General features: G+C 43.9%; 1 protein-coding gene across 1 annotated transcript in view; it reads left to right on the forward strand.

The window, feature by feature from the left end:
- anks1b (ankyrin repeat and sterile alpha motif domain containing 1B) overlaps window positions 1-7,946 on the forward strand; it is a 253,036-nt gene extending 245,090 nt beyond the window's left edge. The window contains exons 23-27 of the mRNA XM_048268812.1: window positions 605-774; window positions 1,718-1,829; window positions 2,990-3,118; window positions 4,757-4,848; window positions 6,307-7,946. Of these exons, the coding sequence (XP_048124769.1) occupies window positions 605-774; window positions 1,718-1,829; window positions 2,990-3,118; window positions 4,757-4,848; window positions 6,307-6,355 (552 nt within the window). The 3' untranslated portion in view covers window positions 6,356-7,946. The remainder of the gene's footprint in view (window positions 1-604; window positions 775-1,717; window positions 1,830-2,989; window positions 3,119-4,756; window positions 4,849-6,306) is intronic.
- Window positions 7,947-23,509: the final 15,563 nt, after the last annotated feature.

The raw sequence follows: 23,509 nt of genomic DNA on the forward strand, positions 1-23,509 counted from the left end.
CATTATATGCTCTGTCTTTGTCTTTCTCTATGTCAGACACACACATACAGTACTCCCTCACACACACACACACACACACACACACACACACACACACACACACTAAATGTGCTTCATGTGTAGTGATTTCGGCTGAAAGCTTTGCAGAAGTACTTAGCCATGTTAATCTCTGGATGCTTGGCTGCGTGCACCATGTCAAGAATAATTGATGATTTTTCATGAATAAAAACCATGTTCCTCTCTCTCCTCTTTTCTCCTCTGTGTGTGTGCGCACCATCCTCTATGTGTATGTCCTTATGGACATGTATGTTCATGAACATCTATACATTCTGTGTGTGTGTGTGTGTGTGTATGTCTATGAATGTGTGTGCCTGAATGTGTGTGTGTGTATCTGTTTTGCCTGTCTGCATGTGTTTATGTGCATATCTGTGCATGTGTGTGTGTGTGTGTGTGCACATTTGTGTGTATGTGCATATCTGTGCATGTATGTGTGTGCGTGTGTGTGTGCACATTTGTGTGTATGTGCATGTCTGTGCATGTATGCGTGTGCGTGTGTGCATGTCTATGTGCATATCTCTGCATGTGTGTGTGTGTGTGTGTGCAGAACCTGGCGTATGAGATCATCCTGACGCTGGGCCAGGCGTTTGAGGTGGCCTACCAGCTGGCCTACGAAGCGGCGGAAGAGTGGCCCGCGACCAGCACACTGCCGAGGCTTTTGACAGCAAACCCGCCCAAGCCAAGTCCCAAGCCCAGCGTCAACATCCTTGATGGGATGTGAGGTGTACCTGCTCTACCAGCCAGCTGTCCATCTCTGGATAGATCATCTCTTGCTCTCTCTCTCCACCTCTCTCTGCATCTGTCTATCTCTCTCTCTCTCTGTTTTCTCTATGCTATTTGGTTCTACCCTTCTTTTGGTATCTCCTCTGTCTCTCTCTTTCTCTCTCTTTCTTTCTCTTTCTCTTTTTCTGAAACACAGCCACTGTTACACAGGAACTCCATGCCATCTGTCATGCTGGTTCTATACCCCTGTGTCTACTCCTGCTCGTGCTCTGACAGGATATCTAGCTACAGTATTTTATTTGTCCTGGTGCTTTCTGGGAGATGGAGTCTTCTATCACTGTATTCATTTGATGTTTCCATCCCACTTCTACAATGCACTCAGTTGTATCGGAGGGCCATTTTAGGTACAAGCTAGGTTACAGTACAGTACACTGGAGGGGGCATCATGTTGGAGGGTGGGGTGGGGGCATTTCATGGGACAGATATCCTTCCTTCTTTTGAAAATGAGGCTAGAAGCGGCCCTTGCAGAGTATGAATGTACTAAACACCATCTCACCATTAAATGATCACCACTAGACCTTGATGTCTCTCATAAATCATTCCTGTGTGCAGGAATGTGTGTGTGTGTGTATGTGTGTGCATGCGAGTGAGTCAGTGTGTGAATTAGAGTGTGAGTAAGGGAGTTTGTGTGTGTGTGTGTGTGTGTGTGTGTGTGTGTGTGTGTATACATGTGAGTGAGCAACAGGAAGAGATTTTGAGCCAGAGGTACGAATAGCTCATGCAGGAATGGGCTTGTGCGGATGTGCTTGTGTTTGCTTTTGTGCTTCTGTCAATGTGTACGGGTGTTTATGTGTGTACGTGTACAGTACGTGTATGTTGGTGTCTGTGATGAATGTTTGATGTGTAAACGCTGCGATCCATCTCCTGGCTCCTACAGTAACAGTCACACCCTGATGGACGAGCTCTGCTCACAGGAGCCGCCACCTCCAGCGCCCCCGCCCCCCAAGGGCCCCTCCCTGATCTCTCCTCCCCAGCCAGAGAGCACACCTGTCAGGCACACTCATTCACAACCCCCCCCCCTTCTCTCCCTCCCTGGTTCCCCTCGACGATACTGCGCTCCTTTAAAAGCAGCCCACAACACACTGTCCCAGGCTGTTCCTGGAGTTATGCACTTGTGAAATGTCCCAGGCTGCTTCTGGTATTATGCACTTGGATTTCACACAATGATATGACCGCATTCAGAAGGCCAAAGGGGTTTAAAAACAGGCTCCGGCGTCTACTGTCTGGACCACAGCAATAGATACAGGCAGCGGAGACTCAGACCCTCCACAGACGAACATGACTTTCCCTTTCCTGCGTGCTGATCCTGATTTAGGTCAGGGGGCTGCTGGGGATGTTGTCGTCATCCTGGTTTTGCGAGGGAGAGCGAGAAGGAGAGGGGCTTGTCATAAACAGCGCTGCACTAATTATGACAGGGCGGTTGCTGAGCGTGTGCTGTATTTTTGTATTAAGCCCACGGAGGACCTTTGTGTGTGTGTGTGTGTGTGTGTGTGTACTCTATATGGAGACCAAGTGCTAATGGAAATATGAGGTCCTCACAGTAGGGTCTACACAGATATAGCCTCAAAAGCCGACACCCGAGGACAAGAGCTGTTCAACATGGAGTGTTATGTTTTATTTTGTGTGTGTGTGTTTGAGTGTTTTGTGTTGTATGTGTTGTGTGTGTGTGTGTTGTGTGTGTGTGTGTGTATGTGTGTGTACTGGCGTTATTCTGCATATTCATGCCGTGGGTCTGGCCGTAATGATGGATGATATCATGTCTGCTGACAAGGCCATTAGTGGTTGTTCTTGTGCCTCTCTCTGCACACAAGAATGTGTATCTCTGTGTTGTTTGTGTGTGTGTGTGTGTGTATGTGTGTGTGTGTCAGTGTGAGTGTGTGTGAGAGAGAGAGAGAGACAGAGAGAAAGAAAAAAAAGAGAGAGATAGAAAGAGAGATAGAGTGTGTTTGTTTTTAATGCATGTTTGTGTGTGTGCGTCTCTGTATGTTTGTGTGTGTGCGTTTGTGTGTGTGTGTGTGTGTGAGTGCGTGTGTACTGGATGTGAGCGTGTGTGAGCGTGTGTGAGCGTGTGCATGTGTGTTTGCCTGCGTGGGCGTTGCAGCACCACACGGCCCTTGCTGACCTCTGTGACCTTGTGTTCCGCCCCTAGGTCATGCCCCCCACTAGCCGCTGGTCCCTGGGGCACATATACACCCCTCACCGGCCTCCTCTACACCCTCCTCCTCCTCCTTCTCCTTCTTCCCGACTCCTCCATCACCCCCACAAAGTTCAATTTCAGGTCTCCTCCTCGCGCTTCTCCTCTCCTCCTCTAACTTCTCTCCTTCTGTGTTGATTTGAACGCTCCTAATCCTTGTTTGCTTTGTTTCTGTTTGCTTTGCGTTTGAGTTCTTTGGGTTGCTTTTCTCACTGTTTGATTTTGATTGTTTTTTTTTGTTTGTTTGTTTGTTGGAGTGGGGTTTTTTTCCCCCCGCTATTTGCTGTTTTTTCCGTCCTGGTTTTGTTTACCCCTCTAACATAAATTCTTTCCAATCCCAATTCCAATCCCATTCGTCTGCGTCTCTCACTGATCTAACACAAGAAAAAAGAGTGTGTGTGTGTGTGTGTGTGTGTGTGTGTGTGTGTGTGTGTGTGTGTGTGTGTGTGTGTGTGTGTGTGCGCTTGTGTGCTTGTGTGTGTGTGTGTGTGTGTGTGTGTGTGTGTGTGTGTGTGTGTGTGTGTGTGATTCAACGAGCTCACATCTGATTTGAAACAAAAACTGTCCCCGTACTTAACCTTCACACGTCTTGCCTGTATCTACACGCAGGTAATGAAAAGTTACACTCAGATCAGTTAATGAAAGGCAGGCTCAGAGTATCAAATGAATAGCACAACAGTTCTCAGCCATGCACATTCAACTCTCCCTTTCTCCCCCCTCTCCTTATCACAGGCTAGCTCAGACACGCTAGCTCTCTTGTCAGGGAAAGAAAAGCTCTTCCCCCGTTTCTCCTCCCAAAGATTAGAGGTGTTTTTTTTTTCTTCCTCTCCGGCTGTGTGTTAGTCAGAGGTAGACGATCCGAAGGGATTATGATATTTAATATTAATGTATTTCCATATGGAGTGGAACAGATAGACAGATAGAGATTGCTTCATGAGCACCATGCCCCCCCCCCCTACACACACACTACATGTCTGATCAAGAGGGGTCTTGTACTGGCCTAAATCCTGGATGTGTGTGTGTGTGTGTGTTTGTGAGGGCATGTGTGTGTGTTTGTGGAAAAGAGAAATTCAGATGGTGTATGTGTATGTGCGTCCATGTATGTGTAGTGTGTGTGTGTGTGTGTGTGTGTGTAAGCCTCAGACGGTTTACACTTGGAAGTAGTATTTATGAACATGATTACTATGGGATGTTTTTAGAGCAATGAGCTGAGAGGGAGAACTCCATGGCAACAAGAGGGAGGAAGCCTTTGATTGGTTGCAGATATGACAAGGGGGAGGTGTCTGGGTTAAGCTGTGACTTAAGTTATTGGTTAGAATCTAAATAAGATCCAGGGTTAGTAGAAGAGGATATTAAAAAAAAATATGTTTTTCATGGAAATTAAACTGTTTGTAGGATTAAAAAAACAGATCAAGCAGAAGCAGATTTAAAAAGATGAACCATTTCATCCTGTGCCTGTTGGGTGTGCACGTCTGTGTGCTCCTGTGTGGCTAACCAAAGAGCTTAACCTTACTGTCTCTCTATATATTTGTGTTTTTCTCTCTCTCTCTCTCTCACTCTGTCACTCTCTCTCTGTCATTCTCTCTCTCTTTGCTTCTACCTACCTTCTTTGTTCTTTCTGTCTCTCAACTCTCCTTCATATCTTCCTACGTGTTTCCCTTTTCCTCCTCTCTCTCTCCCTCTCTCTCTCTCTAACCATCCCTCGTTTCCTCTCGTCCCCAGATGGAGCAGCCCTCAATGGACCAGAAGGGCCACGCCAACGTCCCTTGGATAGTGGAGCCCAACCAAGAGGCCAAGCGAGGCGCCAACACCAAGTATGAGACCACTATTTTCTAATATACACCCACTAGCCACTCCTGTGTGTGTGTGTGCCTTTCAGGGCGCGCCCACTAGAGGCCCCTTCCCCTGCAGAGCCACGGGCCCCAGTGAGTGACCTGTGACCTGTCTCTCCGGCCGGCCCCACCCCCCCTCCGCCCCGTTTACCGCGGCGTCTGCATGATGACGTTGCCGCTGTCTTTCTTTTTTTTTTCTCTCTCTCTCTCTCTCTCTCTCTTTTTGTCTCTCTACGCTCAACTGCCTCCTTCTACTGCTCCTCTTTCTTCCCCCTTTTCCTCTTTTTTTCCCCCCTCTTCTCTCCTCTTTTCTTCTCTCCTCTCTTTTCTCTCTCGTCCGGCAGCGGGCTATGAGACTCAGACACATGGTGGCCACTCTCTCAGGCTCAGGCCTGCAGTGCTCACCCCCGGCCAATAGAGGGCAGTCAGTCAGACAGTCAGGCCCTTCCACGCCCCCCCTCTACCCCCCAACTCAGCCCTGTGCTCTCACACTCTGGCCCCTGGACCGCTGACTACGCACGCGGCTCTTTACCTTTCGTTTAGTTGGGGTCAGGGGTCTGGGTTTTGTTTTGTTTTGTTCATGATTTTGTTTATTATATGTTTTGCTCCTCATCTTTTCCTTTGGCATTTTCCTGATCCATTCCTTGCTTAGCACTCTTTCTTGGCTCGCCTCTTTCTCTATCTCTTGGTATCTCTACCTCTTCCGGTCATTTCCAAACCTCTTACCCCCCGACTGCTCGAATGAGAAAACCGATCCATGATGCTGCTGAAAAACTAGCAATCTTTCTTTTTTTTATCTCTAAGTTTCATGTTTTTCTTTTTTCTTTCTAAAAGACAGTGTCGGCCCTCAGTCAGTTGAGATCTGATGTTTTTTGGGGTTGTCTTGGTAACCGGAGGAAATCAGAAGGGGGCTTGGCCCCTCATTTAAACTGAGAACGGAGAAAGGACTCTGAGCAAGAACATTTTTGTTTTGTTTTTGTGTGATGTAGCACAAAAAATCATAAAAAGATCAGTGCTTGTCTTACATATATCTCATTTCATTCTGTTGATTTTTATCAGTCTCTCCTTTATTTCAAATGAAATATTTTTTGTTGTCAAAGTAAATGTTTTGGCAAACCGTAAAGTGATTTGGTTGAGAGAATCAGACGTTATTTTTGCTCAGCTTGAGAAAGCGCTAGCTTTTCTGTGTCAAGATGATATACAGATTGAGTACCTACACACAGAAATGTGTTGAAATGTGTAATCAGAAAGAAAATTGTTTTTAAAAAATGGGGAAATATTTTCCCCCTTCTTAAAAAAAAAAAAAATTACAATATGCAGTGGTAGATTTTTGAGAGCATGGTGGCCATGTTGGATGTGGTGAGGAAGGGTAGGGGGGGCCGGCTGAGAGGTGACGTATTTAAGGGACACTCTGGATAAGTGATGTCATCTCCTCCACAGGGCAATGGCGGACGCCCATGTCTATTACTCTGGAATGCAAAGAATGTAGCCAGCCCTTAACATGGACCCTCTCACACATACAATGCAAAAGGACCACAAACATGGACCCCTGTCTCTCTGTCACAAACACACACACACACACACACAAAGAAACGTGTCAAAGGACTACAAACTTTGGATGCCTGTTTTCTCTTAAACACGTCAAAGGACTACAAAAATGGACTGCTGTTTGTCAAAGTGGCAAAGGACTACAAACATGGACGCTCTCAGGCGTTGACATTCAATTAAAAAGTTTACTTCAGATGAAGACTTTGTCACTTGGTGTCAAAATGAATAGACCCAAAGACTAAATGCCTTTCTCCCAGAATACATGTACTCACATGTACCCATACTCATTCATACATACAGTACATACACACACACACACACACACACACACACACACACACACAGACACACAGACACACACACACACACACACATGCAAGCAAAACTATACAAACATACATTTTAAGGATTGCACACTAACAGATATTTCTTTGATTTGAATGTAAACGTTAATTGAGTCTGACCACAAGAACTGCAGCTGCCGAGGAGACAAACAACCCCCCCAGGCAAAAGTTTGCTGTGGATATTCTTTTTTTTTCTTTCTGGTAGACTCGTGCACACACACACACACACACACACACACACACACACACGCCTCTTTGCTTTCTGAACAAAATAAAAGCAAGACTACACCTCTGTATCTCTTAAGGGGAGTGGCATGGAAAAAAAGATTGCCTGGTTTGCCGTTTCAGTACTTCTGTTGTTTATTTTTATTTTTTTTCTGTTTCATTCTCTTGTTTGTTTATTTTCTATCCTTCCCTTTATGATAAACAATACAATATGAATATGCACAATGTGAATGGACTCACCGCATGGAACTGGTATAACAAAGAGACATGTAAGTGCTGATATCACCTAGAGTGGTCTGCAGACATGAGTGGCATGTCTTTAGCAGATAAATGTTCATATTGAGAGACGTTTTAAATGTTTAATATGAGATTCTATTACTGTTAATTATAATTCTAATTATTGTTGTTGTGCAATTCTTGTCTAATGTTGTCTCAATGTTACATTATTTTTGTATGACATGTCAAAAAATTGGGCTACAGAACAATAGCCATTTTCAAAGAAGATTAAAAGATATATTATAGTATTGGAAGATGGTAAAGTGGGTTGGATTTGGATTTCAGGTGAATACTTACTTCAGCTACCATGGGGCTGAACTATTACCTTCAAGCAGATGTTCCTATTTTGACGCAGTATTACTGTATGACTGACCATAGCTCACGTGTACATAAATATTTTGCCAATTTCATTGTTCATACTTGTAAGGTAGTTTAAAAAAAATGAGTTTGCATTACAAACGCACTGGAAAGCAAAGATGGTACCAAAATCAAAGGTCAAAAGATTAAAATAAAAAAGATAAAATGAAAATCTATTTGTTACATAGAGATTGTATGGCTGATGGGTGGGGAGTGTGATATTATTTCGACAGACTAACAAACATACACACACTCGGGCTTCCAGAGTAGGTTTACAGTATATGTTCATTTAATTTATATCCATGGAATAAACCGGAATTGTACAACCAGGAAACTGCTCCATATTCACACACACACACACACACACTCACAGTGATGTCTACGTCAGCCTCCTGAAGCATCACAGACGGAGGAAAGGAGTGATCTCATAGCATCACGGGTTGGTACAGTATCTTTTGGGCAGTTGCCCAGGCTACACCCACAGGCAATTGCCATCAAGTACATCATATATCATAAAAAACATCCAGTATTTAAAACAACATACAAAAAACAATAGATAGATAGATAGATACATACATACATACATACATACATACATACATACTTTATTGATCCCCAAGGGGAAATTCAATATCAAGCCAATGTATGCAAAAGCGGTCCAAAAACGGATATGCCATCACAGTTCTATTCTCACTTTCCTTAGACTGAATGCCACATGCCATGTTCAGCCTTCTTCTGGATGTAGGGTCCTATGAAGACATATTGATAGATGTTTGATTAGTAATGGTAAACATCAAACATAACACTAATTACAAAATGTATTTAATTCCGGTAATGCTGAAGAAGAGTGTACTGATTATTCATGTTTCTTGGTATCCTAAATGAAGCTAATCTATGAGTTATGAAGTATATGTTCATGTTGAGCCTGCTAATGGATATATATATATATATAGTGTATAAGTATATATATAGTGTATATAGGATATAAGTGAAGCCCTATAATTATCACAAGTGTATGTTAAGCTTATGTTCAGTGTTCCATGTTTGACTGAAACTCTCTAAAGCTCAGAGGGGGAACTATAGGGGAATATAGCATTATCTAAGATTTTTGACGCAATGAAGTCATGAATAAACAGGTTGACATCAAAATATGGCTGATGGAGGGGGGCTGCCACTGAGTACTGACATCTCCTGTTCCAAGATGGAACCTGTGGAAACCCCACACTCTTAAAACAAATGTGTTGAAAATAACACAACTTGTTTTTAACACATCTCTATGTCCAAATAGGGATAATTTGTTTCAAACACATTGGTTTTGTTATTTGTTTTAAGAGTGTGGATAGGTGTTGAAAATAACACAACTTGTGTTATTTTTTTTAACACATCTTTATGTCCAGATAGGAACAACACATTGGTTTTAAGAGTGCATCACCACCCCCACCTTTTGTTTGTCTTTCTTTCGGGCTTCTGTGAAGACGACTAAATGGAATGTGCAGGAGCTCAGGCCCCTCTGCAGAAAGTCCTCTCGACTGCGGATAATGAGGTGTGAGGTTTGGCGCACAGCACGGCGAGAGGTGTGCGTCTCTCATCTACCCACTCAGATGTGCCAGGGTTCATTCTCCCTGAGTGTAAGTGTGGTGTGGTGCATCGTGCTAGCCAAAAGACAACAACAGCAACCTCTGCCAACAGATGGTTAGGAAGAATGAGCACAACTTAATAGCATTGCTGATGCCAATCTGCAACAAGGGTAAACAGTGTGCATCTTGCTAAAGAAGGGCAGGTCATTCTCTCTTTCCAGAAAAGTGAATGATAATGAATGCAATGATTGTACTTCTAATGATGTCTTGTGAAGACCGTGATGGAAATTTGAAATTCTTCAAAGTGGATGATATATGAAGCATATTTTCACAGATGAAATTAATTACTATCTGTTTTGTCACTAAACAGAAATACATGCACAGCCAAAAAATCAGGTTCTGGTTGGTAGCAGGAACAGGAATGAAAATCAAGGTGAACCCCCAAATCCTGCGATGAACCTCTCAACAAAAAGACATTAAATGCAGTGTGAGGTGGTTAGTTTTGATTTCAGAATCTGTGCATTTTTGTTCATGCATGGTTGGTGGTGGATAAGTAAGTATTTACTTGTACTTGGAGACCTGGATGAAATACACTAGACCTCATAGCACAGACCATGCAGACTGTCAGCCTGTAAACATTAGCACTGATGTCATGATGTAGTTGTCCACACCTGCCTGGCCTGTCTGTCATGCTCAGAGAGGTCTGTTATGTCTGTCTGCGAGAAGTGAATCTGCAGCCTTTATGTGCCCTGTCACAGCCAATTCAGCTCAACATGCAGACAACAGGCTGCTGGGGTGATGTGTTCTGACACCGCAGCAAAGATGCAGTGGTGTGTGTGTGTGAAAGAGAGAGAGTGTATGGTACAGTATGTGGGTATGTTAATGTGTGTGTGTGTGAGAGAGAGAGAGAGTGTGTGTGTGTGAGAGAGAGAGGGTATAGCCTTAAGAGCAGTGAAAGTATGGTGGTTTTGAGCGTGTGGTGTGACATGCCTGCTGCCAATTCATTTTCTGTCTCCTGCAAACCCTCAGGTCTGTGTGCCAGCATGCTATAGCTGCCCCACTAAATCCATTTGACTGGTTGACACATTTAAGTTTAAATAGGATTCACTCGCATTTGCAAAGTACAGACACTTGCCTAAAGACAGACAATGTGTTGTATATTAATGCACTTTCATAACATTTTCTTCTGGTATTGCCATTCACAGTGAATTTATACAATGTAGAACACAAGCTACAGCTCATATCATGCTGAACAGTGCCTTACAGATCCATGCAATTAAAATAGTAAGCTAGGAGAAGATTTGTTTTTGCTTTGAAATTCAGCCTGTAAGGCAACACAAACACCCCAGTGATGAGAGACGCAGGTTATATGAGCCAGCAGCAATAGCACTTCTTCAATATTTAATCAAGTGGTCTTTCACTGGTATTGTCTTACCAAAAAAAGCACCACAAGCCAGCTCGAAAAACAAAGATTCCTCCTCTCCCCACAATGGTTTATCAAAGTTCAGACTGTCAATTCTCATCACATAGGAGAAGGCTGTGGGGTGGGCGGTGGCTTTAAAAAGGGTGTATATGTGGGCCAGGCTGTTGCCATGACGGCAGTGTGAATGAACGCTTGTGTGTCATTTGGGCTGTGACTCCTCTGCCTTCCAAACCTGGCGCAGAGACATTGACCCCTCCTAAGGGGTGCAGGCTGTGGTGGATTTTCAGGCAGGTGATGAATCCTCTGTCTGGGGAAGAGTCGGCTCTGAGGGACACCGTCTGGGTGGTGAGTTACAAGACACCAGGGGAACAAGCAAAGGTCTCCGTCTTCCTGTGTGAGGTTGAGTCTGCACTCAGACACACACACACATGTACAGACACACACACACACACACACACACATTGAGTAAGATAAGACCCCCTCAAACATACACGCAGACAGTATCCATCACCACCCCCAGAGCTTCCTCTGTCATCCTGAGCCAAAGAGGGCTTTTATGGTTTGGCACCAAGTGACAAGACACTGCTAACCCTGCACCATGAAGAATTACAACCCCATAACATCCCAGACTTACAAATGTTCAGTTCACTGGGCTAGAGGAGACAGTGGTGTGTGTGTGTGTGTGTGTGTGTGTCTTCCAAATCTGTAGCTAGTGAGCACACACCACAAAGGTAAGCAAAAAGCCCTGTTAACCCCCAGTTAGCTTTCTCAAAAGTCCACTTAATCACCTGGTTGCCATACACTTAACTTTGTGACTGATTTGCACAACAGCAGAAACAGACTCTCTGATTTAACGCCATCTTAGAATGCAGTCAAATAGATGCAATTATACTGAAAATAAGAAGCAGAGAGAAAAGAGAGGTGGAGAGAGTGAGACGGAGAGAGAGAGATTTGTCATGTTGGTGAGGTAGCTGACCGAGTCTAGTGTCCCAGATGGTGTTTGTCCTGCAGGCGTTGGCTAAATGTAGCAGCACAGGAAACAGGAGAGGAGGCAGAGGCAGCATCATGTCTCCCATAATCGCACAGATTAATTAACAGCAGTGACGGACCAGAGGGCTCGGGTCAGTCCCAATACAGGAAAGCAGCAGTCACTTCTGTCCCTACACCTCCCCTAATTCACAACACACACACACACTCTCTCTCCCTCTTCCTCTCTCTCTCACTCTATCTTGCTATCTTGCTCTCTCTCTCTCTCTCAATTTAATTCAATTCAATTCAAGTGAGCTTTATTAACATGACAAATATTTTTGCATTGCCAAAGCAGAACATTTAGACATACTGTACATTTACATAGAGAATGCTTGGAATACAGTACATGGCAAATAGATACGCATCCAATCTATGGCAAATACATATGCATCTCTCTCTCTCTCTCTCTCTCTCTCTCTCTCTCTCTCTCTCTCTCTCTCTTTCTCTTTCTCTCTCTCTCTGTTACATCAGCACAACAGCAGCATGTGCCTGAGAGTGATGTGCAGGCAGATGATGACAGGAAGCTCATTAGAGGTGGTGAGAACAGAAGCCGTCCCAAGCAGTGCACCATTATGTAACATGCTCTCTGTTCCGTTTGAAAGACAGGGGTCTGAACCTGCTGTTTCCCCTGTCTCATCTGTCAATCATGGAGCCTAATGTCTCTGGGTGTCTGTCTGTCTGTCTGTCTGTCTGTCTGTCTGTCTGTCTGTCTTTCTTTCTCTCTCTTGATTTCTCTGTGTGTATCTCCATGGCTACACTATTACCAACGCCACTGTAGAAGGATAATATAACCACCATGCAAACCCCATAATTATGAATAGTAAAATGAAATGTCTTTCACTCCCTCTATCTCTTTCTCTCTCTCTCTCTCTCTCTCTCTCTCTCTCTCTTTCTCTTTCTCTCTCTCACACACATTGGACTTTTGTTTCACCTTTTAGCCTTTTCCCTGTGCCTTTGCTGGCACCCCTGTTTTGTGTTATGATTGATATACTCCTCTCTCCCCTGCCGCACTCAAACACTTTTTGGCAACGCCCGAGGTTAGGTGTCCGTTTGGGCAGCACGGATCTCTCTGACCTGTTATTGCCTCAGATGTTGGCACCAGCCGCCCCCTGTAGGCTGGCACTCTCGCTCGGACATGGCGGGGCCGCTGCCAAGGCCCTCCCAAGCCTGCCAGCCAAGTTGGCACGAAAGGGGCTATGGCAGGGGAGGTAAGAAGGGCACATCGCACAGGGAGGCAGAAAGAGAGAGAGAGAGAGAGAGACAGAGAGAGGTAGAGGAGAGAGGAGAGCAGGCCAAAGCACAGGTACCATGGCAACAGGATATGTGGTGTTCCATCTGTGGGTTGGTTTCCATGGCAGTGCCAAAGCTGGAGGAGGAGGCGGGGATGGTGATGGTGCCATCATCCAGGCCCAGGGTGGTGGTGGTGGGTGGTGGTTGAACAGCTTTTCTACTGAATGAGTAGGTGCAGGCCTGGCGAAATTTTGTGAATCAGTGTTGACTGACTACAAAGAAGTGAAGTCCAAAGCCAAAGAAGGACTTTACTACACTGATACCTGAAGACCATGTTATGCAAGCATTCAGTGTGTGAACAAAGTGGAGATATATGAGACATGAATACATTTTTGCAGGAGAAAAGTGCATTAAGTTCATTTCATCATATTAAAGTGAAGATGTGATGCAGTGTGACACACTGAAAGTGTATTACCCTGCACCCTGTTATAGCCACAGTAAATCATGTCCACTAATCGGACGTGATCAGAAACTTGCAGGCATCAACTCTGAGTCCACCGTCTAGGCAGAACCAAGGCATCGACTGAGAGGAAGGACAATGCACTGACTCACTGACACTTAGTGCACGCACACACACACATACACACACAGAGTACAAATGCTACACAGGCAAACATAAAGTGCATATACCCACAGTGGGGATATGAGAGTTTGCTGCCTTCATACACACACACACACACACACACACACACACACACACACACACACACACACACAGCAAGAGACACCCACACATACAGTAGGCACACCCACACAGTGAGGATGTGAGGCAGAGAACATTGTGAGAATCCTGCCTATGCAAACACACACACACACACATAGCACACACACATAGCACAGCACACATACACAGAGATTACAGAGAGACTCCTGCCCATACAGTCATGTGCGCGTAGACACACATACAAACACACACAAACACAAACACACACGCACGCACACACACACACACACACACACAAACACCCATAGCACACACACATAGCACAGCACACATACACAGAAAATACAGAGTGACTTCTGCCCATACAGTCATATGTGAGTATACACACACACACACACACACACACACACACACACACACACACACACATAGCACAGCACACATACACAGAGATTACAGAGAGACTCCTGCCCATACAGTCACGTGCGCGTAGACACACATACAAACACACACAAACACAAAAACACCGCGCATACGCCGCATGCGCGCGCTTCACACACACACACACACACACACACACACACACACACACACACACACACAAACAAACACCCATAGCACACACACATAGCACATCACACATACACAGAGAATACAGAGTGACTTCTGCCCATACAGTCATATGTGAGTATACACACACACACACACACACACACACACACACACACACACACACACACACACATAGCACAGCACACATACACAGAGAATACAGAGTGACTTCTGCCCATACAGTCACATGTGCGTACACACACAGACACACACACTCTCATGCACACACACACACACATGCATAGCAGCAGCATCACACACACACACACACACACACACACACACACACACACACACTGAATACTGAATAGAGCCTGGTGCCGCTGCACTGCAGTGCCAGTGTTCCTTAGCCGGTGAGGACAGTGAGCCGGTGTGACTGTGAGCTCAGGACACACGCTTGGAGGAGCAGCTGGACATCTGGGATGGACAGCAGCTGATTTCGTTAAAGTTTGAGTTTGAGTGATGCTTTAGACACAAACAGAGAGCACATATCCACACAGTACATCATCACACACACACACATCAACAGTGCTCTTCAACTTACATGAATAAACACATACGCATACACACACTTATAGATCTAGTCACACACATGCTCACACACACACACACATACACACTCACACACACACCTCCTGCACAGAGAGCTCCTATCAACCTCGTTGGATTAGTCAGAATGCCACTTCTCTGCATTTGCGACAGCCCCGTTGCCAGAACTGAGAAACGAAAGCTTCAGGAAGTCTATCTGCCTTGCCGCTCGGAAGCCCGAGACGCCAGAACATTGTCAAACAATCCAGAAGCTTCTGCAAAGCTCCTTAAGCCACCCCTCGTCGTCAGAATATGCCCAAAGATCAAACTAATTTTGACACAAAAGTATCAGAGCTGGCACAGCATCACCACGCTTCCTGAGCAGGGCCCAAAATAAAGCACCCTTGGCACGTCTGTCTTTCGAAAAGAACAGACACACATCTCAGCTGAAAACATCTTACAGCCTTCCAGAAAGTTCTCTATCCCTCTATACACCAGAGTGAATGTGTGTACATAGTAGAGATCAGTAAACGCCAGTGTTATGCATCACAACACAACAATAGAATTATATTTTTCACCTTTCAGATGTGTTGTAGGATGCAATACAATGACAATCGAAAGAGCTTCTCAGAGTCCCAAAATGTCAGATCTTGCCTTCTGATACAAACTTTTGTAAGGAATTCAGTGGTGTGAAATGGCATCATTGGTGATATCCAGATTAGAGAGATCAGTATTGGCCCTAATGAAATATTGAGCCCTACCCATAATGGTGTACGGTCTGTTTGTTTGGGTCTTGATGTCCTCACAATCCCCAGCAGTGAAGTTGGTGGATTTTTGATTGTCTTTGTTCACTTGACTGGCACTACTTCAATATCTGCACCAGTTTCCGGAATAATGTCTACTGATGACCTCTGCTTGTATAGGTGTGATTCTGAAATAAAAAAAATAAGTCTCAAAATAAAAAAAATGTCTCAATATATTCCACTGAAATCACACAATGCTGTCTGGATTGCTTATTATCCTCAACTTATCTTATTAAAAGGAACAAATGCAAGAACATTCACACCTTTATCTGAATAATGCAACAGCCACCCCTCAACACATTCCAGAACATTTATAGAATTTGTATCTGTCGAAGGCAACAAGCACCTAATTGGGCAAAACAAAGTTCCGAAAAGGCTTTGCACTTGTAAAATGTATCTTTTAAGATAGCAATACTGTTTCAGATACTGCAACCAGAAATAAAATAAGTAGTGAATTGTGAAATTCAGTTTTAGTGAATCATCAAAGATGTTACAAATTATTGTTTAGTATTTCATTCATAATTTGAATATGCATGAAGTGCAATATCCCTATGTAATGTGACAGCTGCACATGTTTTTTTGACAACCATGTTGCAGATGTTGCACAATTACAATATAGACCAAACAATATAGGTCCAAATCTAATTGCATGGACATATTCCACTGTTACTACTGTAAGTGTCTACATGGCAAAATGAACAAACAAACAAACAAACAAAAATAACAAACAAACAAAATATTTCATGCATTTTTTCTAACTTGTTGTCCAATAATGTTGTCCAATAAGAGAAACAGATGAGCCTCAATAACATTTTGCCAGCGATGTGACTTCATGACATGATCACTTGAAAGCTGCATATCTTTCTTTCACAAGCGTCTTACACTATATTTTAAGCAAATACAGTTGTTTATTTAGGATTAGTGAGTGTATGTTTTAACCTTTGTTGTGGCATCCGTGTTTGTCACACATTCCGACGGCAAAGCACATGAACACTTGCTGTGGAAAAAACAAAGTAGCCACGGGGCGGTCCTTGTCATTCCCATGAATGCACCATCAGATTTACAATCAAACAGCTTTAGACGGAACCAAAAGACCCACTCACTATGTAAATATGGCCATTTACAAAATAGTGTACAAAATAGTGTAAGTGAAAAGTTAATGTTGTAATTTTACAACAATGGGCCTGCAGGGTTAAGAGAGAATTGAGAGACACTCAGTTTATATCATTGTTGGAGTCCAGCTAACTGAATTTGCTCTTGGGCAGTCTTTTGGTCATTCTAGTCGATTACATGACTTACAATCCCCCACCTGCCAAATCCCACCTTAACCACTGCTTACAATAATACAAACTTGACCTTCTGGTGCCAAACTTAGTGTTGTTTCTCCATGCAATCTCACTCAAGTAACTGTGTGAGGCATTCAGGCCCTGAATCTGCTCTTGCTTGTCCAGGCAATCAGTGAAAACAATTGTCCGCCATACCATAAGAGGGACCCTACCCTACTCTCTATCTTCTGTGAACAACCCCCTCTTACTTCACAAAAAACTAAATTACTTCTTGTGATGTTAAACTCAAGAGTGTCGTTAAAGCGTCGAATATCTCTCACTCTCTCAAAGACAATTCACAGTTACTGATGCTTGCAACATCTTTCTTCTATTTTCATCCTAACCTGCAGGTGAAACTCTCTCAGTTCTCAGCAAGAGTTTAAAAAGGAAATAATTAAAAAAAACGTTCCACTGCATCACACACTAACAATTAAATTACCGTTCATTCAAAAGGCGGCACACATTCTGCTGGGAAAATTCTTCATCTGTCATAGCTCATAGAGTTTTATAAAGCACCACCACCCTCATATCTGCTAACTCCGAGTCATCAGAGCCACTACTGTGTGGAGCAGTGGAAGCTGAGGCGGAGCTGGGCCAGAGGTGGGCCAGGTGTGGGCCTAGCCAGTCACCACCAGTCAGCGGCAATGCAGGATGCTTAGGAGCACTGCAGGACTGACAGAGAAAAAATAGGGCAGAGACTAGAGTGAGAGAAAGAGATAGACAGAAAGAGAGACAGAGACGGAGACCGAGAGAGAGACAGAGATGGAGACAGAAAGAGAGAGAGAAAGACAGAAAGAGAGAGAGAGAAAGACACAGAGATAGATAGATAGATAGATAGATAGATAGATACAGTGTAGATAGTGAGAGAGAGAAGAAGTGAGAGAGAGTGAGTGAGAGGGAGAGAGAAAGAGAGAGACTCCTGTAAACGACAGAATGACTTGCCTCATGTGAACTCTCAGGTTTGCCCCACACAGCAAGAGGGTCGAGAGAGAGAAAAAACAGAGCCCAGAAAAAGAGAAAGTGCATAATCACACTGCTGCAAAGGCAGAATGTGAGCACAGTACAGTATGTAGGGCAGCAATTAGTCCTCCAAGCAGCCGAGCTGCACTCTGAAAGACCATGCTGTTCTCCTAAAGCAGCCACTGAACTGAGCTGAGCGCCATTCTGATGACTCAGTTCATTTTTACCCCTTTTTCACCACGCCACAAAAGCAGCTTAAAGAGGCCATTTAGAGCACAGAACAGCATTATCAATCTGGAGCTGTGTTCCTTGCTATCTTACTAAACACCCAGCACTGGGAGGAGGGGTGTGTGTGTGTGTGTGGGAAGATGTGTGTGTGAGTATTGGTGTACCTTTGTATGTGTGTGCATTTGTTTGTGTATTGTATGAACTGTTATTTTGTGTGTATGTGTGTGTGTGAAGATTTTTGTCATTGTTTGTGTCATTGTGTGTGTGTGTGTGTGTGTGTGTGTGTGTGTGTGTGTGTGTGTGTGCAGAGAGAAGATAATTGTACTGTATTCCTTGAGAACCAGAACAGAGTTGGAGTCCAGTCCCTTTCCAGAGTCCCCTGCCACACAAAGCGGAAGAACACATGGCCATAAACACCCCAGGCAACACAGAAGGTGCACTGCAAAGCATGAACCAACACACACACACACACACACACACACCACACACACACACACACACACACACACACACACTCATACATACACACACACATACATTAGATTAGATTCAACTTTATTGTCATTGTGCAGAGTACAATGAAATGCAGTACATGCATACATATCTAGAGTGACACACAGGTGTATATGACATATAAGCTGTTTTCAGACATGTCCTCCGCACTACAGTATATGCAGATCTTTGAAAAATGGATGTCAACCCTTAGGGTGATTCAGATATAATGATAACATGCGGACATTTTGTGTGAACGACACCGACGCACATGAACAGAATCTCCGTGTGGTTGAACAGGTTGAACGTGGTTGAAGAAGGACATGACCAGAATCTCTGCATGTTCTTCGCTTCGTTTAGACATGAGCTGTCCGTCAGACATGAATGTCCGTCAGAAATACAAGGAGGGGAGTAGTGAAAGAGCCTGCTAAGTTTGGAGTTCCAAATATCGGGATATGTTGTTCAGATATACGGCCCAACCGCTTGACATCCGCAGAACATGCAGACTTACACCTATGTCTGAAAGCAGCTACTGAAAGTTCCACACATGAATATGTACAGTAGATAGTGAGTTTGTTTGTGTAGTTCCACACATGAATATGTAGATAGTGAGTTTGTCTGTGTGGTTCCACACATTATTATGTAGATAGCGAGTTTGTCTGTGTGGTTCCACACATGTATATGTTGATAGCGAGTTTGTCTGTGTGGTTCCACACATTTGGGGTTGATCACCGTCAGTGATGCCAGTAACGCATTACTTGTAACACGTTAGTCTATTTTGACCACTTTTTTCGGTAACGAGTAATCTAAAGCGCTACTATTTACAAACCAGTAATCAGATTAAAATCACTTATCTAAGTTACTGTGCGTTACTATTTTTGTCATTTTCCTTAGTAAAAAGATATATTCTTTGCTTTCTTCTTTTCTTGGGGATTAGTGTCATATGCTCACGTTTTCAGCATGAGGACAATTCACGTAAAACCACGCAGCGACACAAACGTAAACAACAATGGAGGGAGAGAGAGAGATGCACATTTCATCAGTCATTACTTTGAGTTTGTCAGCTAAACATGACAACATTAAGGTACATTGTACATTCTGTACTGGCGACAAAGTGCTGTCTAGCTAGACGTCCCAAGTCTCCCGAAGTTTTGGGAGTCTCCCACATATTGATAGCGGCTTCCTGACGCCCGCAAATTACATAAAATCTCCCGGAACCTAGAGCGAACAAGAGCATGCAAGCCAGACCGGACTTCAAATCGCGTGTGCATATGAGTTTAACCCGCACACAACGGAGAGGGAGAGTGAGAGGAGTGGTGCGTTTGTGCCTGAAGCACATCCAAGACAGAGAGCATCCTGGTCTGTTTTGCTAAATCAACCAATCAGTTTTCAGTGTAAGTGTGCTTATATCTCTTTTCTCTCAAACTTAATTAATCAGTTCAGCCAGTGTATCTAGGAACAGGAGCGTCATGGCAGCGTCAGCGCCCCTCAAAAAGGAAGATTTAAGACCCATTTCACATCAGACTACACAAAAGTGTACCCAATTGTCTCATAAGATTAAAACATAATGATAGTCTTGCACACTGCACTGTTTGTAACAGCGACTTTAGCATTGCTCACAGCGGGTTAAAATGATTGCAAAAGATTTGTTGAGGTGAGTTTAACAAGTGTAATTTCATTTGCATATTACTCAGGCCTATACAAGATGGCTAGTTGCCAAGGCTACATGAAAAAAAATCTACATATTTTTCTATAACAATTTCTATCAATAGGCCTTCCTTATTTTGGTGTTGGTATTATTGAACAAACATCTGAATTTCAGTATCTAAGTAGGTTAGGTTGGGATGTCTGCTATACATGGCTGAAATTACTGTTAAAATGCACTTCCAGTATAATGAGTATTGGCAAAACCGGTTATCATTTTTATGTTGAGGCGGTGGGGGTGTTGTCGGCAGCTGCTGAAAGTAACTAATAAAGTAACTTGTAATCTAATTTAGTTACTTTTAAAATCAAGTAATCAGTAAAGTAACTAAGTTACTTTTTAAAGGAGTAATCAGATTACTTTTTCAAGGTAACTGTGGCAACACTGATCACCGTATACCCATTACAGCTAACTACTACATCACAGTATATCCACTACAGCTAACTACACTACACCACTGAGGAACCAATGAATGGAATGAATCAATGAAACACATAGTGACCACTGTGAGCTATAGAAGCATGAGGGGGACATGGTCCGGTTGTGTGGTGTACAGGTGTGTCACCTGGCAGAATTCAGCCTGCTACACCGTTGGCACACGCCACAGAAAGTCACCCTTGTTGTCATTTCCCACCATCATTTCACACTGGGATATCTGGCTGGTGAACTCAGATTTGTGTCACCACATTAACGCCCCCTCGCCCCCCTGCTCCACCGATGTTGCCAAAACATTGGTTCCTAGAACTTGTGATCACCCTCTGTTACTGCATGACCTCTCTCTCTCATTCCCAGCCTCTTTCCTTCTGTCTCCAGCAGAGTTGATTTCCTGTCAGTCCATACCAATGCGTGCCCTCCAAATACCTTCCCCCCATCCAAAAACTCCCTGATGCTGGCAAACAATGGTTCCTGTCAGCTGCTTGCACTGTGTTGCGCCCAAATTATTGCTCCCCTGTGTCGGTAGTAGTGGCCGACATCCAGGGTGTGTGTGTGTGTGTGTGTTGAGAGGCTTGTGTGTGTGTGTGAGAACAGATGCTGTGGCAGTCAACACCATTCCTCATACTCTCCATGCCATTGCAAGACGAAAATGGCGATAAGGTGTGTGTGTGTGTGTGTGTGTGTATGTGTGTGTTGAGAGGCTTCCCTGTAATACCTCACCCACCCAGTGGGACGGCGAGGCCAATAACACACACAGCAGGCAGGCCGGGACCTCATTACTCACCCAACCATGGCCACAGATGGGGTGGAGTTCACACACACACACACACACACATACATACATACATATACACACACACACACACACACACACATGCATTCAAGCATGTATATACACAAACATACACACAAGCACACAGGCAAACACATACACGCTCACACAAAAGGACACACACACACACACACACACACACACGACCACCACCTGTAATGTGTCTCATAGAGCTGGCCCAGTGCCAGTGGACATGAGGACAGGGAGTTTGCCCTTGACATTGGAAACCTTGTTTGTGCTGTTCACCATATGGACGGAGTATGGCCTGGAGGTCTGAGGATGAGTAGCCAAGGACTGGCCAAGGAACCACACAGACAAACTCGCTATCTACATATACATGTGTGGAACCACACAGACAAACTCACTATCTACATACCGGTATATTGTGTAGTATTGCGTATTACGTTGTAGACTACACCACTGGGTTCCATTTGGATATTTAAATCATCATTAGTGTAAATCAGAGGAAAAAGCTATTATGACAAGACTATTATCATGTCAGTAATGTGGTGTGAAGACTGGATTGGAGATCTCTGATCTCATGTTTCTCAGCTTTATGGTGCTACCAAATGCAAATGCTATGCTATGCTACCAAAGTCAGAGGTATAAACATAAAAACAGAGATGTTTAATCGGTGAGATTTTTAACCAGTCTAATCAATCACAAGGACAATTTCCAGCAAAGACCATACTATCCCAATGAGTAAATTAATCCCATCAATAAACACGGGCACCATGCTATTCCCACACTGATAGGACCCATTAAAGTGCATTTAATTTACAGTCCATCTCAACTATCAGATCACCACCACATTTCTGTAGCCAAGTGTGAAGCATTTGTGTTCTTCCCAGGCCAACACACACACACACACACACACAGACACACACACACACGCACACCCCTGAGTACATGGCACCCAACGCTTCATGAGGCAATGCAGTGTTTTTCATCACTGCCGGGTGAGACTAGTTGTGTAATCTTTGAGCCGTAACAGGCCTCTGGTCACAATTCCCTCATTGTTTCCGGCTTACAGGCCTCTGGTCACATATTCCAACACATTGTTTTTATGATAATGTTTAATAATTTTATGGATTTTTATTTAGTTGTTTTATCCAAAATGACCAACACAACACTTTGAAAGTGAACTTTGACACTTTCTGCTGTACCAGGCTGTCAGAAAACAGCAAAGTTTCACCCATGGGTTTTAACCATGCTGATCTAAAACTGTATAGCATATAGGCTAATAGGTGAGTAAATCATGGCATATTCCAACACATGATTTGTTTTTATGATAATATTTAATAATTTTATGGATTTTTATTTAGTTGTTTTATCCAAAATGACCAACACAACACTATTAATTGAACACAATGGAAAACGTTCCTAACAATGACATAATAATATAATGTCACCATGAAGGCAACAGGTTCCAAGGACTAGTCTTCACAGTTCCCATCATGTTTCAAAGCTGCCACCATCATACCTGTGCTGAAGAAAACTGCTCCATCCTGCTTCAATGACTACCGCCTACTGACACCCATCATCATGAAGTGCTTTGAGCGCTTGTCGTGTCACATATCAAAGCCATTCTCCCCCACCTGGACCCTTCCAGTTTGCATACCGTCTACAGAGGGATGCAATCTGCTCTGCCTCCCCAGCCCTCACCCACCTGGGAGACTCATGTGAGATTGCTGTTTATAGACTTCAGTTCTGCATTCAACACCATAATACCACAACAACTCATCTGCAAAACTTGACAAACTGGGACTCAGTACCTACCTCTGCAACTGGCTACTGGACTCCCCAAGTAGCACGATGTTGGCAACAATACCTCCAAGCAGCATCACACTGAGGCACAGGGGCCCCCTTGGGCTGCGTGCTCAGTCCGCTGCTCTTCACCCTGCTGACGATGACTGCACTGCAACCTACAGCAACAATCACATAGTGAAATTTGCTGACGACACAACTCTGGTGGGTCTCATCGCAAACGGCT

The sequence above is a fragment of the Alosa alosa genome, chromosome 17 (genome assembly GCF_017589495.1).
Source record: "Alosa alosa isolate M-15738 ecotype Scorff River chromosome 17, AALO_Geno_1.1, whole genome shotgun sequence".
NCBI lineage: Eukaryota > Metazoa > Chordata > Actinopteri > Clupeiformes > Clupeidae > Alosa > Alosa alosa.